The following is an 18,786-nucleotide window of genomic DNA, read 5'->3' on the forward strand; positions in this document are numbered from 1 at the left end:
TGCCCTTATCTCCTGGCACCACTGGCAGGGCTCTGATGTCTCCTCACCCCACCAGACCTGCTCCTGGGGTTCCCAGCTCTGGTGACTCTGCAAAAAGTATCTGAATTCCATCAGTCTGTGCTAAGCTCTTAGCTTAAACACAGTCCCTCCTTCTCCACTCTCTCTCTATTTGGGGAGTACCCAGAAAGTCCAGAAACCTGACATCAAGCTAGTTACCAACCTAACTCATTTCAGGTCCAAACGTTCTCACCTGCTGGGAAACTCTTACTTGTCCCTCAAGACCATGCCGTTTCTGCCTGCTCTTATAGAGTCTTTCAGTCCACTCTCTACTGAATAGGCCACAGGCTCCCTGAGGACAAGGCTGGCCTGTGCTGGCTTTACCTTTGTTCTCCCTGCACCTAGCATGGGCCTGGCACACAGTAGGTCTGATTAAATTTTCTATGAACCTTTAAAAAGAAACCTTTCTAATTTGATGAGCTTAGTGTGCAGAGCATGTTTTTCTACAAAAGATACTGCAGAACAAAGGCCGTTCTGGAAAATACTGACACTGACAATTGGGTTCATAAATATCTTTTACAAAAGAAGCCTATACTCAAATCAACAGAAAAACAAGTTTACAGACTCAATGAGGTGGTAAGTCAATCAAGCCCAGTCAGAGCATGCCACACTTGTCTGGCACCTTTTAGTTCTGTCCCCTAAGAACACTGTGATCCCCTAAGAATCTAAATGGACATTCTATCACTCTCCTCAGGAAAGGAATGCAATGAGGAAAGGCAGCAGCAACATGGAGACACATGTCTGGGAGCAGGCAAGGACATCTGACAAGTTAAGCTACTCTATTGCACACCCTAAGCCCTGAGGCCAGGAAAGATCACCAAACATCCCAGGGGCTCAGGGCTCATCCACAAAATAGGTACATCATCATCCGCTCCACACACTTTCCAGGACACTGTGAGGATCAACTAGATAATACAAAAAAGCTACGCCACCAGCCAACACCTGGGTCATGGACCAAACCCGGGTCAGAAACACACCTCCAACATTGACAGGAAACAGGAAGCTGATAATTGTTCCGTAACTGCACTAGGTCTCCTCGAAACCACACCTAGCCCATACCAACAACTGGCTACACCCTAGCCACAAGGCTTTCAGGAATTCCATAAAGAGACCATGATGGGATGTGCATATATTTGCCATTTGACAGTAGTCAACTGAAGCAGGCTACCAAGGCATACATGACCACCTGCACCTTTTTAAAACTGAGGTTTTCTGCCCTGGCCAGTGTACTCAGTGGTTAGAGCATCAGCCCTTGCACAGGAGGATCAAGGGTTTAATTCTGGTCAAGGGCATATACTTGGGTTGCAGGTTTGATCCCCAGCCTGGTAGGGGTCAGGGTGAGTTCAGGAGGCAACCAATCAATGTGTCTCTCAGATCAATGTTTCTCTCTCTCCCCCTTCCTCCCTCCCAACCCCCTCCCTTCCCCTCTAAAAATCAATGGGAAAAAAATATACTCAGGTGAGGATTAACAACAACAAACTGAGGGTTCCAGGTTAGCTCACTGGCTACAGTTACCATATGTAAAAATGCTGAAAACAAAAGCTGAGAAAAGATGCCCAACTCTCTTTAGTTTTGTAGCAACACCTAAGTAAGGCAATCTAACAAGACACAGGGCCTTTCCAGCAAGATCTACTTACAACTGAAATGTTAAAGTTAGATGAAGGACTCTAGGTGTCTACGTTTCAACATTCCCCTTCTGAAAAATTTTTCTTTTCTCTCACTCAGTTACAGAGAAAACAATCCATTTTCCTCCCTACAAGTTTAAAAAATGCTCCTCAGTTTCTTTGGCAATATGAGACTCCAGCACCAACATTTCAGTCTATACTGTAACTGTTTTCGCAGTGTTTTGTGTTTTTTTAAATCCTCACCTGAGGATTTTCTCTCTCTTTCTCTCTCTCTCTCTCTCCCTCTCTCTCTCTTGTTGTTAATCCTCACCTGAGGATATGTTTCCCATTGATTTTTAGAGGGTGGAAGGGAGGGGGAGAGACAGAAACATCGATGTGAGAGACAAATGAAATGGTTGCCTCTCGCACTCGCCCCACCAAGCCTGCAACTGAGATACATGCCCTTGACCAGTTTTGAACCTGGGACTCTTCAGTGCACGGCCGATGCTCTATCCACTGAGCCAAACCAGCTAAGGCTCACAAGTTTGTTTTAAGACACCACTCTCATTCACACTAGTTCAAGCACATAAAATATATGTGCTTTTATCACAGAGTGGGAAGGGAAAATAGAAGCTTTAAAGCCCTCCAATAGTATGTTTCATATCTGTAAAAGCACTAGATGGGAATAAAAGTAAAAAAATACAATAGCTTCCCATGATCAGAATTCAGAATCACAGAACTATGGAGTTAAAAGCATCTAAGCTGCTGGCCTACCTCCCCACAGTGCAGACGAGGAAAGCCCCACATTCCACCCACAATCACACAACCCTCTCAGGCAGGGATGTTACAACGTCACCGAGGAAGCAGGCAGAGCTCTGACTCCGGCCATCCTGTCCCCAGTATAGCCCTTTGGCACCACAAGGGGACAGTTCCTAGGAGAGAGAAAGCATTCTGAATATTCAAAAACACATACTCAGGGTTAGCACAAAGGTCACCGAGGGGGTTGGCAAACTTCCCACACCAGACCTAAGGTCTGATGAGGAAAGCCTTTCCAAGACAGTTGCAATCATGTTATTTCATAACTTAGGCACCTGCTTTGGCACAATCACTGGAAAAAAGGGAGACTGGGAGAAGAAAAAGGAAGAAGAAAAATGAAAACTCTTCCTTCTGATGCCTTGTGTCTGCTTAGATCACCAGAAAATAGGGAACCTCCCTCATGCTGACTGTAATGAGGGCCTTCCTAAAGCTGGTTCAACTGGTGTTCAAGTCCCTGGACAGAAAAACAAGTTTATGAGCAGCATAAAGTCAGCTGATTCTGACCATGTGCATGCTGTTTACCCTGAGATGACAGGCCAGTCGCTGCCACAGTTTTGATGAATGCTGTAGAGACTCTATTACCCCTTTGAAGGCTACTGGGGCCTCTACATGACTAAATGCCATAAAATGAACCTTGAATGCAGTAAGAGCATGAAAAGGAGGGAGGTCACAAACACCACACCTCAGTGGGGGGAACCCCATTTCCAGCGCTGAATGGTTAATGCAAACTTGTTACTTGTTTCTCTGACCTGTGAGATATCTCATCACTAAAGAGAAGTCCCCTCCTCTGCCCTGGATGGATCTAGTTGTCATCAAGGGCTGATGCTTAACCCAGGCGATGCCTAGTCAGGTAACAGAGGCAGCCCAGACCCATGTGGCTCGAGGTTCACAACATTCACAAGTGTCAGCCAGGAGATTTTGAACTCTGACCACAGGGAACAGCTTGGTGCTGGGGGAAAGAAGGTGGTAAGGAGGGACTTACCCATCTCTTCCTTTGCTGACAATCTTCACCTCAAAGTAATAAATGCCACAGGCAGCAGGTATGGGATGCGTGGCACGCACTGAGGCTGCATCTTTGTGATTTTTGCCATGACCTAATTAGAGAGGGCAAGGGATAAATTTCAGCACAAGGAAATGCAAATGGGCAGACACCTCATTCTTCTCTGATCATGGCAACTTCACCACTCCATGGCCAGAGGAGGCTCTGACACAGTCTAAGGAATAATTAGACAACTGAACAAACACATAAACCTCCCACCTTTGGCTCACCTCCTCCTGAGAATAGCAACCCTCCCACACAAACCAAAGGAGGGTACAGGCAATGTGGATACATGAGAGAGATTTCCCAAAACTGCCTGTAATCTAGACTCTCCAGAATACAGGCAGCCCACCTGGGAGAGCAGGGGAGGAGGCACCCCCCCCCCCAACTTTAGCACAGAACCCCAGGACCAGTCTGGGAGTCTGGCAGATCAGCAAGCCCATGGGCCTCTGGCTCCTGGAGAAGATGTGACTATCCCTTTACCCCTTTCTTCAGACACTGCTGAAACCAAGCAGTGGTAAGAAGGGCCCAGCTGGAGTTGGAGCTATCCCAGGACAAGCAGGAAGGCCCTCGGGTGGAAGGTCCAACCGAGCACTGGGTCTGGTCACACCTGTTGCAGTTCTCTTGACATCGGGTGTTTCAGGGCAGAGCAGACTAGGCACTCCAGCCTCGGCCTGGTCAGCCCCACCACGCTGGACACCCGCAGGGACTAGGGCCTAACTCGGAGCACAGGGCCGGGGAAGGGACGTGATGGGGTAAGGGCTGGGCAGCACACCACCGGGCAGACGCTCTGGCCTTTTCCTCCCTCCGCCAAACAGGCTAATACCTTTGTAGTGGACGCGGAGGTTACCCTGGGAGAGGCCGATGTAGTTGTACTTGTCCTTGGGGCTCCAGGAGCGCGGCAGCGGCGTCTCGTGCTGGTTGACCGCGGGGTACAGGCGCTGCAGGCGCCGGCTCAGCTCCTGCTCCCCTGGGGACGGCAGCCCGCCCCCAGCGCCCCCGCCGGAGGAGTCTCCAGCCTGCGGGCTCCCAGCTCCCCGGTCCGCCGTCGCCGCCGCCATCTTGGAGGGAGCTGCTATTGTGTCACTGGAGGCGGGGAGGAGCGGGACCAGATCCGCACCGCTCAGCCAATGACCCGCAAGCCTACCGGAGCCGCAGGGAAACCGAGTCCGAGTCCGGCACTTCTCTTTCAACACGGCCACGCCTCGCCACATTTCGAACTCTATATCCCACAATGCAGAGCTCTACAGAGGCAGACCAACTCGGGCTGGCAAGGAACTTTGGGAAATGTAGTACAGACTTGTTCAGCCATAGGCCTGTTCGGCCGAAACTTCGGGACACTGAAAACTACAATTCCCGCTTGCAACGCGGCTCTGGCCTCTCAGTTCAGCTCCCTCCTCCAGGGTCTAATGTTTATCCCCGATTCTCGGGTCTGGTAGCTAGAGTCAAGTATGCTGTAGTGATTGGTTCTGAGGGGGTCCCAGTCCCGGCTCCGAGACCACTTTTGCTATTTGGCCTCCCAACCGCGGGCAAGAGGCGCGAGGGCATGGCACAGCACTGACCCCGCTCACGCCGCTCTGCTGCTGGGGCCTGGTCGCCATGGCGACGGGTTGTACACTACCATAGCTTCCCAGGCCGCGAGTGCTAGCTGCCCGGCTGTTGGAGAGTGATGGCCTCCTCTACGCCACAGAGATCCAGCTTGACGACCTCGTCGAGGTAGGCGCTGGCCCGGCTGAGGGCAGAGATGAGGGCTTGAGTACAGAAAAAGGAAATGGTACCTGATCCGGACCTCGGAACTTCCCGCCTCTGTCCATTGACTCTAGGGCTCCAGCCCCACAGGATCAGTGGTGCAGAAACAGAATCCCAATGACTTGTCAGCCCAGTGAGGACATTACTTGCCAGCAAAAGGACAGACACACTTCATCATTAGTAACAGCCAGCTTGTTTATACTGAGTGTATATTATGTGACAAGTGAGTTATATACTACATTTAACCTTCACAACTCTATGAGGTAGTAATATAACCATTTTATAAATGAAGAAATAGAAGCCTGGAGAGATCATGTGTTTTACACATGTTTGTAAGTGGTGGAACTAGGATTGAATCCAGCCATGTGGGACTGAACCCAAGCTGTTGGATAAACTGCCTCTTCACCCACGGGCTTATGACAAAAATGCTTGTCAAATTGCTGGCTGACTCTAATCTGATCAGGTGCATTCCACCACCTCAGGGTAGCTACTGTCTGTATTCATAGGTGTAGCCTCTAAGCATTGAAAACAAAAAAACAAGCTGTTAGCCAGGAAGGTCGCAAAGTATAAGGATTAAAGCAAAAACTTTGGCTAAATAGTTTTTTTTAGATTTGGGACCTCCGAGAAGGTCCTTAAAGTTCCAGACCTCTGCTTCTATATTTCAAACATGGGGATGATGCAAGCCTACATCAAACACATCATTGGGGACACATAGGCAGAATAGGTGATGCTCTCATCATAGCTTTTGCATATAATAGGCATTTAGTAAGTGTTGAATGAATGTAGTTTCTCCCTGCTGTTCATTACAAAAGCAAAGCACCTGATCTCACCTAAACTCTAATCCTTCAAGGTCTGGCTTCCTTGACAGAGAAAGCCTACGAAAGTCAGGAAATTAAGTGCCAGTGTGATTATTTGTTCCAGAGCTAAAAATGAGTCTACAAGAACCAGACAGTAGGCTTCAGTGTTGTTACCCAGCCAGGAATGATTTAGAAAACTGCAGCCATGTTTGGAAAGGACATGAAATAGACTCAGAAAGAGTGTCTTGCTTCCTTTTAAGGAAGCATAATGTAATTGCTGAGGCTGAATTTGGTGGCAGTTCAAAACATCATTCCTTCCTGTCCTGGTTCTTCATTCACCAATATTTAATGATGTGCATTCAGCCAGGTTCACCGTTTGCCTTAGAGGCACAGTGTAGGGTGCCCTCCTCCAGCTCCTCTTAGAGCAGAGTCAGGGTGATGAGGGATAGGCCAGACCTTCGCACTGTGGACATGTCAGCAGGACCCTCTAAAACCAATGGTGGTTCGTGAGGTCCAAAAGGTTGGCGACCGCTGCTTTAAAAGGGACCTTTGAATTGTGCACTTCCCTGGGGCTGGTTTCTCATCCACATTGGCTTTCCCCTTTCATCCTCACATCCTGGGCACAGTGGCTTGGTGGATGGAACTCAGTGCTTGAGTTCACTCAATACCAGGACATAATTACCCACTGCCTACCATTAGTTAAATAACTCTGTTTTATCTACTTTAAAGTAGAAATATAGATGTCTGTTTCCTGTTTTGCCTGAGAAGTGGTGTGAAATATTTAATATAATACTAAAGGAGCTTGGGGTGGTGAACATACAATATACAGATGGTGTATTATAGAATTGTACCCCTGAAACCTATATAATTTTATTAACCAATGTCATCCCAATAAATTCAATAAAAATAAAACACTAAAGAGCATCCTAAGCTTTTTGGATAAGTATATTGTCTCTACCAGGTATTTTTAAAGTTATTATTATTTGCAAGTCTTTTTTGGACTGTTGTCTCCTTTGACATTCAAAACTAATATCTGCTACATACTGAGCTTTTCCACTTGGCAACCTCTCAGGATTTGGAGAGTTCCTCATAATTTTCTTGCTTACCTTGCTTTATATAGGAACGCCAACAGGAACAAGAACAGAGTCTGGAAAAATTGATTAGTCTTGACAGAAAGGTATTGATTTAACCTAGTGAGCAGAGGGGTTGATCTGCTGTATCCTGTCTCAAACCCATGAACATCTGGGCAAAACCCTTCCTTTTCCACACCAGCTGCTTACACAACATGGTTTCCTCACACTTGTTTGGTTTAGAGACAACAGAGGACTGAAGTTTAGGGTGTCACTGCTCCATGTAGGGCAGGGTTTCCCAAGTGGGTTCGTGTTACTGCTTTCAACTTCTCTGGAGTTTGACTAGTCCTAGTCTCACTTTTATGGACAAAGACACTGAGTTTCAGAGGTTAAACCACACACCAAGATCATCAGCTAGCAAGAGAAATGAAGACATAAGTCTCTCTGGCAGCATAAATCACCCCCACCATGGATTGCGGGAATTACTTCTTTCTTTAGTTCCACCCAAATCTGCTGCTCACATGCAGCTGTCCCTGTTGACACCTAAGTGCCTGCCTCGCTTGAACAAGGATGGCTCTCCTAAGAGGCCTAGGAGTTAAAAACCTCCTTGGATCTACTTTTCTCCCATCCTGCTGTCAAAAATAACATCTGTACAGCTCCTTGCAGTTTACAGGCTATTTTTACTTATCTCTTTTGCTCTTATTTAAACTTCACAGCAATTTTGTGAGATAGGAAAAGCAAGAATTATCTCCACTTCCTTTTGAGGAAACTAGGCTTAGAGAGGTTAAATGACTTGCCCAAGGGAGGTTGTGTTGGAACCACAGAGGTCAGCCCCCAGGTCCTATCAGCCAATAAGTGGAGAATTGAGACTCCAACCCTGGCTTTCAGACTCCAGACCCTGTGCTTCTTGCCCTATAGCACCTGCCTTTGGTATCACACCCCCAGAGTGTGCCAGTCACATACATTAATCTGTCATCTCAGCCACAGCTGAACAGAGTGGAAGTATAGGCCCACAGGGTTCCATGGGTTCAAGGTGAGGGTGTCCTACCACTGCAGGAGTTGGTGAGACTCTGATGATGAGGTTTCTGGCAATGTAGGAAAATGGTTTGGGCTCAGGACCAGGAGCTTGTTGGCAGCATCTCTGAGAATCTGGAGGCAGCACTGGGGAGACCCAGAGACTGGCTCTGAGGTTGGAGGAGGTCGTGTCTTATAGATCTCTCCCCCATCAGGGCGTTGTTACCAACTGCTTTCTTCCCCTTCTCTGTGCAGAATACACCTGCGGCCTTCAAAAGTGACCGTAGATGAGAACTCAGTAACAGAAGCCTCTAATGCCGAGAAACGCAAGCTTTCTCAGAAACGGAAGACACTGGTTAGTGGTGATGTCCTGTTGGAACCCCAGATGTCAGACCCCAGATCTTATCTTTTCCCTCTTTGCAATCCAAAAACACCACCCACCTGAAACATGCCCCATCAAGCAGCTTCTCCCACCAGGGGATTTTAGTTCACAGAGGCCAGGGCCTCCAGGCTCTGGGGTAAGAATGTGCACACTTGCCACACCTCATCCCAGACTTCTCAGCAGAGAGAGACTCAGCCCGTGCCCATGGACACCCTTCACCTGCAGCTCAGCATTCTGGAGTGGACTCACTTCTTCATCCAGCCTGCCGTGTGCCAGGAACTGTGCAGATCTGCCAAGGTCCTTCAGGGCTGTGACTTTTTGTCTTTATGACCCAGGTGCCTGATAAGGTACTTGAGTGGTTGGCATATGTGCTCCAGAAATGCTACAAGGAGGTGTGTGAAGACAGAAGTGAAAGGGTGTCCCTCCATTGCGTTGTGGGCTCGGGGTTGGAAGTAGAGACTCTATAGAAGCCTCAGAAAACTTCCTTCATTCCTGTTCTTTAAAGTTTTTATATAAATATGAATGCTGTCTTATTAAGTAATTTAAGGCTTTTGTTGATATGATCATAAGATTGTTATTTAATCAGTAAACAGCCATTTTCCAAATCTCACATATTAAAAAAACACATTTGAACGAACTTATAACTCCAGCTCACAGTGGAGCACTGTGGGCTGTGTGGTGTTTTTCCTCCTGTGAGTATATTTTGTGTGGAGGATTTGGGGACACAAGGACCACACACTTTGTAAGGTGGGGGCACCCAACATGGGAACCTTGACTCCAAGGAGGTAAAGGGGGTAATGTGGACTCTTTGGGAAGACCAAGTACAGCCATGGCCCCACAAGACCCAATGACTTAGGATTCCCACTCCCAGTTCCTCCTCAGCTGCCACCTACTCAGTGGACCTGGGGTGGGGCTCTTTCTACTCCTTATCTTCTGTGGGGCGGCTGCTACTCTGGGCTCAACCACCAGGGGGCATTGTTCCTTCCTGTCGTCCTCCCACCCCCAGGCCGCCCTTCCCATTTTCACCTTCAGGGGGAAGCAGAGAGCTTGTAGCACCAGGAACCTCACCTCCTAGCTACCAGCTTGCAGAGGCCTTCCTAGCTGTTAATAACCAGGCCAAGAAGCAGCACATGCCCAGGAATCAAAGTAGGGTGGCCACGTTTTCTCCTGGCAGAAATGGCAGAACACGTGGACTGGCCTATGAAAGTATGAAAAACTTTTTAAAATTGATTTCAGAGAGAAAGGGAGAGGGAGAGAGAGACAAACATTAATGATGAGAGAGAATCATTGATCGGCTGCCTCCTGCACACCCCACACTGGGGATGGAGCCCACAACCCAGGATTGTGTCCTGACCATGACCTTCTGGTGCACTGGATGATGCTCAACTACCTGAGCCACACCCCACACCGACCAGGGCAGAGCATTCTTGACCCACGGAAAGCATGTGTAAACATATATAACCATAGAGCAACATTTTTGTTTTTATTATGTCTTTCATCCATGCTAAATTATTGTGCTCCCTTATATATTTATTACACAATATTTACTAGTGCACCTTAAGATTGTGAAGAGTGTGACATACCATACCATTGATTCTGGAGATACAGAGATAGATCAATCCAGACTCCCCCCAGAGGCTGGAGTCCTCTCTGGGAGCTAGCAACATGACTTACTATATACTAGTCTTTCCAAAATTATTTAGGGAAAGAATGAATGATCCCAAGATAAGATAAACATGTAGAACTAATGGAATGCAAGGAAGAGCCCAAGGAGACAGTGGCATTTCCACACTTAGGAGAGTCAGGAGCCAGTTACCATTAGCCTGGAAGGACTCCTAGAACCTGGATATGCTGTGCATGGAAGGTAGGCCTGGCCTCTCCATCCCAGAAGATCCTGGCTGGGCTCAGGGCCACAGAGGGGGCTTTAATATGAAATTCAGCATTGAATTCAATAATTCCATTTTCTTTTAAATTTGAAAGTAATGTATGTGCATTGTAGAAAATTTTGAAAAATGTACAGTTATAGACAAATAAGGATCCATAGGCCTGTCATTAGAGAATAATAATGGCTGGTAGCCTTCTGGATTATTTCCTCCATCTTTTTTTGTTTTTTCATTTTTACCTGCTTTCCCCCTGATTGCAGGCCTTAATTAACCTTTAGAGCTATAGCATTATATTTAGTATAGTTCCATGTTTAACCTCCTGGTAAACCTCATGGCTGCTTAACAATTTTCTATTTTTAGGCACTTAGGAGCTTTCTAATTTTGTCACAGTTATAGGAAGGCTTTGAGGACCGCCCTTGTGCATAAAGCTGCTGCTCCATCTCTGTCCTCCTCTGCACTGGCTGCCTCAGCCTCAGCCAGGCTGCTCTAAACTCCTGCTGTTTCCCTGAGAAGTTGGTGCTACCCAGGCAGTTTTTGTGTCATCCCCCCACCACCACACACCGTCTCCCAGAGTGGACTCAGCTCTGCCCATGCACTCATTTAAGCTTTACTGAACATTACCGACATCATCACCTCCTCCTTTAAAATGACTGGCCAGAGGCAGATGCCATTTTAGGTTTCTGCCCATCTGTTCACAGATGCCCTGAATAAATTTTCTTCATACCGTCAAAAAATAAAATATGCCCAGCCTACGTGGCTCATTGGTTGAGTGTCAATCTATGAACCAGGAGGTCACAGTTCAATTCCAGGTTGCGGGCTCCATCCCCAGTGCGGGAGGCAGCCGATCGCGGGAGGCAGCCGATCGATGGTTCTCTCTCATCATTGATGTTTGTCTCTCCCTCTACCTTCCTCTCTGAAATCAATACAAATATATTTTTAAAAATAATAATATAGCCGAAGCCGGTTTAGCTCAGTGGATAGAGCGTCGGCTTGCAGACTGAGAGGTCCCAGGTTCGATTCCGGTCAAGGGCATGTACCTGGGTTGCAGGCACATCCCCAGTGGGAGATGTGCAGGAGGCAGCTGATCGATGTTTCTCTCTCATCGATGTTTCTAACTCTCTATCTCTCTCCCTTCCTCTCTGTAAAAAATCAATAAAATATATTTTTTTTAAAAAAAATAATAATAATATAAATAAATAAATAAAATGACCAGCCACCCCTGGGCCCCTGCATTGGCTTCAGTCACTACCTGCTGGCTTGTGATTATCAGCTCACCTGTCACCCCAGTCCAATCATACCCTCATTTTTCCTCATGTTCCTAGAACCCAGCAGGGCCTGGCATGTACTACGGACCCAGAAATGTGTGATGAATGAATGGATGGCTGGATGAACTCTAGAAGTGGGCTTCCCTGGGCCAGAGGTCATTTTTTCCCTCCTATATTTTGAGTATTTCATGAAAAGATTAATAAAACAAGCCCATATATACTACTATTTCCTCTCCCTACCCCTGCTTAAGGTTCAAAATAAGATACCACTCCTTGAGGGCACTCCCACCACCTTCCCTATCTCCTCCCCCAGGGTATACAGGCCACTCTCCTCCCAGGGTCCACAGCTCACCCTGCTGCCATCTCAATCTTGTTTGTGTCAGTCCAGGCCTGAGGCTGGGCCTGCGCGTGCACGTTCTCTCTCTCTCTCTCTCTCTCTCTCTCTCTCTCTCTCTCTCCCCCTCTCTCCCTCTCTCTCTTTAGCTAGACTGTGTTATGGGGGCACGGGCTGGTCCTGCCCAGTACTCACATCTGTTTTTAGAGTGCAGGTATCCAATACAAACTGACATACCTTCAGAAGAGAATAGCTGACCTTTACTGAGTTCCTAGGAGGCGCCTGAATCTGTAACTCACTCTTCGTGCTTTCTCATTGTGTCCTCAAATCAATACAGTGTGATGGGAACTACAGCCATCCCCATTTCACAGATGCAGAAACTGACAAGTTAAGCCTGTGGTCACACAGCTAAAAAGGGTGATCTGGTATTTAGACTAAGCCCCCTATCATTTTATGACCCACCATCATAATTATGAACTATATTAAGAGGTGTTGGGGGTATCAATAAAAACATATTTAAAAAAAGATGTTGGGGGAAAATCACAAGTGGGAGGAGGAGGATGGAGAGGAGCGGCAGGAAGGGAAGCAATATTGCCATAGTAACCCCACCTGTCCCTTCCTGCAGACCTTGTGTCAGTCCTCCATTTGTGGCTACCTGTCCCCGTGGCCCACATATGCCAGTGGCCAGACCATTCTGCATAATCGAAAGCCCTGTTCAGATAACTACTGGAAGAAAATAGGGTAAGCCAGGGTCAGCCAGATGGTGGGTGGGCTGGTACCGACCCCATATTGGGCCCAGAGAGAGAGCTCAGGGGGGTGTGCTGCCCCAGACCGAGAATGCGAGGGCCTTGTGCCGTGCCCATTACAACAGCCCCCCCCCGCCCCCCGTAGTGGCTGGAAGCAGAGTAGCCTGGGCACTACCAAGCCAAGGTTCCTGGAGCAGCTAGAGAACTACCTACGCAAGGAGCTCCTCCTGCTGGATCTGAGCGCGGATTCTTCCCAGGAGCTGAGGCTACAGGTCAGAGGCACAGAATTCCTGTAGGGAGGGCAGGGAGAGGGGCAGGAAGAAACCTTACTCACTAGCACTGAGCACTTGAGACCTTCAGGAGACACCAGCCACTTCCAGTCTTTTGGGTTCCCTGTCCTGATAAGAGAAACATGTTCTATGACAAAGCCAGTGAGCAGGAAAGGCTGCCTGTATGGAACCAAACCTCTCCTGAGGCTTGAGTTTCACCTGAGTCAGGTGCATGGGTGCTGCCTCCAGTCCCTTCAGCTGTGATCCCTAGTGCCCAGCTTGGGTCATTGGATATCAGTGAATGGAGCTTGAATCCTGACAGTTTGGCAAGCAGGGGTCCTACAGTGTCCACCATTCCAGTGACAACAGCCCCAAGCTCCAGGAACTTAGCCCAGATACATAAAGAGAAATGTAGATGCAGCCTAGATTCTGGTACGTACTAGGGAGGGAATTGCCAAATCCCTACTGAAACAGGGATGGTGATGGGGAATGCCTCACTTCTGACTTAGTCACTGATGGAAGCATTTGCTGAGCACCATCTGAGTGCCAGGTCCTGGGTGGGGCCTTATATAAGAGCACATGGGCTGAAAGTAACTTCCCAACAAGGAAGCAGAATCTTGGAGAAGCCATATGGTTATGAAGTGGTGGGGCTGGGATTCGAACTCAGGGCTGATTTGGGAGCCTGTGCTCATTCCAGTATACAGTGCTGCCTCTAAAATCTTCCTGTGTGTCTAAGGGCGATGGGAAACCACACCTCTACTTGGAGGTCAGAATGCAAGGTCAGAGCCTTTGAATCTTCTCCAGCTCCCACAGGGCTATAGGATGGGGGTGGGTGGGTTCTGGTGGGAGTCCAACTGAGGCACAGTGCATGGAGGCTGGCTGGCTGCTTGGAGAGCCAGAGAGGGGGCTCGGGTACAGAGGCAGGAGATCCTGACCCAGGTCTTCTGCCCCGTCTCAGAGAGAGCACCAGGAGAGGCCTCCGGAGAGCAATTGAGAGGAACAGAGCTGCCCCTCAGCTAACTGGCACGAGGAGAGACTCGGGTGATGCCCGGGGCCTTTACTTGAATGTGGGCCACCCGGCAGCTTCACGCTAGAATTTTTCTAAGCCAAGTAAAGAAAAACTCAGGCTCCACTGAGGGTGGCACCTATAGGTCAGGCAGGAGGTAACAGGTTCCTTTTTCTTACCAGCCTTACAGAGAGATCTTTGAGTTCTTCATAGAGGACTTCAAAACGTACAAGCCACTGCTCTCCTCCATCAAGAATGCATATGAGATGATGCTGGGTAAGACTGCAGCCCAGACCGGAAGAGGCAGAGGACTCTGCTCTGACCTTCTGGGGCTCTGCAGCAGCTCTCGGGCAGCTACTAATGGAGCCTTTCTTTGGATTTCAGAGAGGAAGGGAGAGGTAGAGAGAGATAGAAACATCAATGATGAGAATCATTGGTTGGCTGCCTCCTGCACGCCCCACACTGGGGACCGAGCCCGCAACTCAGGCATGTGCCCTTGACTGGAATCGAACCCGGGAACCTTCAGTCCGAAGGCTGATGCTCTATCCACTGAGCCAAACTAGCTAGGGCCTAACTGAGCCTTGAAGTCATCAAGCCCTGCTTAGCCTTTTTGCTTCCACTGTCCTAAGACAGGGCACCTGGCCATCTCCTATCCTTGGGAAGCATGGAGAGGCAGTATCTGTAGGAAACAGAGCATCTTTCCCATTGAGAGTCAGGAGGGAGGGAGTGCCTCTGAGAAGTAAGAAGGCTCCCCCACCAGGCTCAGGAGGTGCTAGGCCTGGTGCAGCTGCTGGAGTAAAGGCTGTAGGGGGAAAGGGCATAGGCGAGACCCCAGTCCTCATCTGGACTCTGTCCTGGTTTAAAAGCAAGTGCAAGAAGGCCCTAAGTAGGGACCACAAGGCATGAGTATACTCCTAGAGTTTTCAAGGGACTTAGCCACTCACTGCGACCTTAGGATTAGTTTCTCCTGGCTGTTCTCCATGGCCCTAAAGGGTCTCTCCCACCTGTCCCTGCTTAGCCCACCAGAGGGAGGAGATTCGGGCTCTGGAACCCCTGAAGGCCAAGCTTGTTACAGTGAATGAGGACTGCAACGAAAGGATCCTGGCCATGAGGGCTGAAGAGAGATCCGAAATCTCTATGCTGAAGAAAGAGAAGATGAGTTTGCTAAAACTCATTGACAAAAAGAATGAGGAGAAGATCTCATTGCAGAGCGAGGTGAAAGGGAGCACTATGGTGACCAGCTCCCTGAATCCCTGCCACCCCCACCCCAGGGATGACCCTAGGCCTTGGGACTGAGGTGACTCCCTAACTCCCTCCACCCTTCTGCCTGGAATGACATACTGAGCCACCACCTCCTCAGAGCTCCTGCTACCTCCACACTCTGCTTTGGCTCAGCACTAGCTCAGTGTGGCCCCAAATGCCAGCAAAGTTCTGCTCCTTAACTGCCAGACTTTTTCCACAGGAGGACACATCAGCACTTTGCTGATTCTTAAAGTGGCCACTCTTCCTCTAGCTTTCTTGTTCCCAGGCCTTGATGGGGCCACTCAGCACACATCCCATCCCCCTGTGGTGACTTAGCCCCTGACCATGCAGCCACCTTCCCAACAGGTGACCAAACTGAGGAAGAGCTTGGCTGAGGAGTACCTGCGCTACCTCACCGAGCGAGATGCCCGCAAGATCCTCATCGCAGACCTGAATGAGCTACGGTACCAGCGGGAAGATATGTCACTAGCCCAGTCCCCAGGTAAACCCAAGGTGGCTTCTCTCCCCTGAGGAAGTGCTGGAGAGAAGTTGCTCTTATCACTCACTCCCATTCATTCAACTCTCCTAATATATGCTCATTGTGTGCCCATTCATGATGGGAGATGTTCCTGCTGCCACTTGGGTCTATGGATCTTCTGAGCTGGACTGAGAATCAGACTCATTGTTTAAGTGGGATACAATTTCTGGCAGCTGAGGCAGCCTGCGCAGGATAGACCTGGTACCCCTTGTCCTGGGTTTCTCCAAGTCCTCAGCTATAGGCTGGTAACACTGTGGGGAAGACCCAGGGATTCCCAAGCATGGAGAGCAGAAGGACCTGGGATATGCCCCAAGGGACACTCTAACCCTGACCTGGGCTATAGGCCCCAGAGCCAGGGTGATTCGAGCTGCGAGGCCTCCTGGCAGGAGTCTGGGGGGAGGACCCCGTGAAGTTAGCACTGGCTCTGAAGATGACCCGGCAAGACCTGGCGCGCACGCAGATGGAACTCAACACCATGAAGGCCAATTTTGGAGATGTGGTGCCCCGGAGGGATTTTGAAATGCAGGAGAAGACCAACAAGGATCTGCAGGAGCAGGTGCTGGTGGGCAGGCAAGCCAGGCAGGTAGGGCAGGGTCATGCAGGTGGGTAGCAAGGACCAATCACCTTGCCCACAGCTGGAAAGCCTGAGAGATGACTATGAAGAGGTCCGCAAGGAGCATGAGATACTGCTACAGTTGCACATGACCACACTGAAGGAACGGGACCAGTTTTACACTGAGCTGCAGGACATCCAGGGCACCTCCACACCACGGCCTGACTGGATCAAGTGCGAAGGTAACGATGGCCACCGAAGGTAATTGGGGTTCCAAGGACTGCTCAAGTGCACGGTCCAGACTCCAGCTTCTTCTCTCCACCTGCAGATGTGGTGGCTGGGGGTCCAGAGCGCTGGCACATGCTGGCCGAGGGCAAGAACAGTGACCAGCTGGTGGATGTGCTCCTGGAGGAGATTGGCGAGGGGCTGCTCCGGGAGAAAGACTTCTTCCAGGGTCTGGTAGGGGAGCCCCGGGGCTCAAGAGACTTGTGGCCAGTCAGGATGGCCAGGCCTTGCTGCTGAGAAGACTTGAGGTTCTGGGGGAACCCTCTGGGACTCTGCCCTGCTTAAGGTTGGGGCCACAGGTGAGCTCAGTGATGGGCTGACTCTCTCTCTTCCAGGGCTATGGGGAATCTATCCTCCCCTCTTTCCTTCAGTTTGATGGCGTTGTGCAGAATAAGAAGCCAACCAAGAAGGATGTGATAAACCTCCTCAAGGATGCCTGGAAGGAACGTCTCACTGAGGAACAGGTCAGATCTCACCAGCCATCTAGCCAGGCATGGCCTCGAGTTATCCTGGGAGGGGTGTGGGGAGGATTCCATCGAGGTGCTAGGAAGCAGGGTGGAGGGCCAACTAACCATGGGATGGCTAACAAAGCAACCTTCCCCTACACTGCAGAAAGATAAGTTCTCAGATTTCTTCTTCAAATTCCTGGAGTCTCGCTTTGGGTCTGATGCCATGGCCTGGGCTTACACGATTTTTGAAAATATTAAGCTCTTCCGCTCCAATGAGCTCATGCGTCAGTTCTATGACATCTTGATGGAAAAGGTGAGCTTGGGTCTGGCCCTCCACCCTTTGTCCCCAGCATAGGCCAGCTCTGTCTGTACCCCTCCAAGATGCAAGTTAGTGCTTCCCTCCCTGCAGAGGAGCGAAAGTGTGTACATCAAGCAGAAGGAGACAGTAACACAGCTGCTGAAGGAGTTGACAAATGTTGACAATCAGAATGAGGGGGTACTAACCATGGAGCAGTTAAGGTAAGAGGCTAGCCAGGCCACCTCCAAGTCCTGCCTGACATCCCCTCTGGCCAGGCTCCCAGATGTGCAGGGGAAAGGGGAGCCTCGTGGGAAGGGCCACAGCCTCAGTGCTGGCTACTTTTGAGCACTAGTGGGGCTGGCAAAAGGGTGCAGGGAGACGGATGGGCAGGCCTCAGCCAGGCCCTTGTGTCTCTCACAGCACTGTGCTCAAGAGTACCTTCCCCTTAAAGAAGGAAGACAAAATTCAGGAGCTGATGGAGGCAGGGGGCTGGCATACCAACAGCAGCAATGCAGACTTGCTCAACTACCGCTTATTGTTTGTGGAGGTGGGTGGGTAAATGGGGGGGGGTGGTGGTGTCCAGGAACTTGCCCAGCCTGCCCTAGTCTGTTAGACTCTAGCCCATGTGCCATCATCCTGTCTTGGCCCCTCCCAGGATGAGGAAGGCCAGAGTATGCCCTTTGTGCACAAGCTGTGGGACCAGTACATGTTTGAAAAGGATGAGTACCTACAGGAGCTAAAGCAAGCGCTGGGCCTGGAACTGTGAGTGACCCTGGGGCCCTCAGCCATAGACAAGTCCCACAGACTGGGCCACAGGGTGGCATCTCAAGCCCCTGGGTCTCCCTGTGTACTAAGCTTGCTGCCGGGCATTATATATTGCTGAAGCCTGGGAGAAAGGCATCCTGAGGTCTTGGGTGTGTGAGAGGGGTGTCAAGGCCTATCTATCTCTCCCTTTTACTATGGGGCAGCCGTGAAGAAGTGACCCTACCCAAATTACGTGAGACCCTGATGATCATCGATCCCAGCCTGGACAAGCAGACCCTGAACAGCTATTTGAACCAGGCCTTCCAGGTCCCTGTGATAGAAGTGCCAGAGGAGAGTGAGGAGAATCAAGAGAACATTGTGGCACAGGTCCGGACTGTCCTGGAACGACTTCAAATAATCGACGTCAGGCGCAAGGGACCTCGGGAGCAGGAGCCTGCAAGCTAGGACCACTGTGGGCAGCTAACCCCTGACTTTTAGTATAAAATTGTTTGTCTGAACCCATGCTATTCTCTGGGTTATGCTGGGGAGTTAAGGGGAATTTTTCAAAATACAACAGATTCTCTCTGTGACATTTATTTATTTGTTTTATTTATTTATTCCTCACCCAAGAATATTTTTTCCATTG

The 18,786-nt window shown here is 49.5% G+C and overlaps 3 protein-coding genes across 5 annotated transcripts in view; 2 read left to right on the forward strand and 1 right to left on the reverse strand.

Annotated features, from left to right (window-relative positions):
* The window catches only part of RANBP10 (RAN binding protein 10), an 81,199-nt gene extending 76,511 nt beyond the window's left edge, over positions 1 to 4,688 (reverse strand). The window contains exons 1-2 of one of the 3 annotated variants that reach the window (XM_023763123.1): positions 4,343 to 4,599; positions 3,460 to 3,571 (exon numbers count right to left, since the gene is read on the reverse strand). In XM_023763123.1, coding sequence (XP_023618891.1) covers positions 3,460 to 3,571; positions 4,343 to 4,577 — 347 coding nt within the window. In that variant the 5' untranslated portion in view covers positions 4,578 to 4,599. Of the gene's footprint in view, positions 1 to 3,459; positions 3,572 to 4,342 lie in introns of all 3 variants that reach the window. The other 2 variants (XM_006099435.3, XM_023763124.1) reach the window with 2 other exon arrangements.
* PSKH1 (protein serine kinase H1) overlaps positions 1 to 18,786 on the forward strand; it is a 287,836-nt gene that overhangs the window by 193,583 nt on the left and 75,467 nt on the right. The gene's annotated exons all lie outside the window — the stretch shown is intronic.
* On the forward strand, positions 4,820 to 18,692 carry TSNAXIP1 (translin associated factor X interacting protein 1). The gene is made up of 16 exons (XM_006099436.3): positions 4,820 to 5,232; positions 8,402 to 8,501; positions 12,636 to 12,751; positions 12,902 to 13,028; positions 14,214 to 14,307; positions 15,050 to 15,246; positions 15,640 to 15,775; positions 16,198 to 16,367; positions 16,447 to 16,606; positions 16,693 to 16,823; positions 16,985 to 17,113; positions 17,262 to 17,411; positions 17,508 to 17,617; positions 17,817 to 17,943; positions 18,052 to 18,158; positions 18,365 to 18,692. Exons 1-16 carry the CDS (start codon positions 5,186 to 5,188, stop codon positions 18,603 to 18,605), a joined length of 2,142 nt encoding a protein of 713 aa, XP_006099498.1. The 5' UTR covers positions 4,820 to 5,185; the 3' UTR covers positions 18,606 to 18,692.

The sequence above is a fragment of the Myotis lucifugus genome, unplaced genomic scaffold (assembly GCF_000147115.1).
Source record: "Myotis lucifugus unplaced genomic scaffold, Myoluc2.0 scaffold_274, whole genome shotgun sequence".
In the NCBI taxonomy this organism is placed as follows: domain Eukaryota; kingdom Metazoa; phylum Chordata; class Mammalia; order Chiroptera; family Vespertilionidae; genus Myotis; species Myotis lucifugus.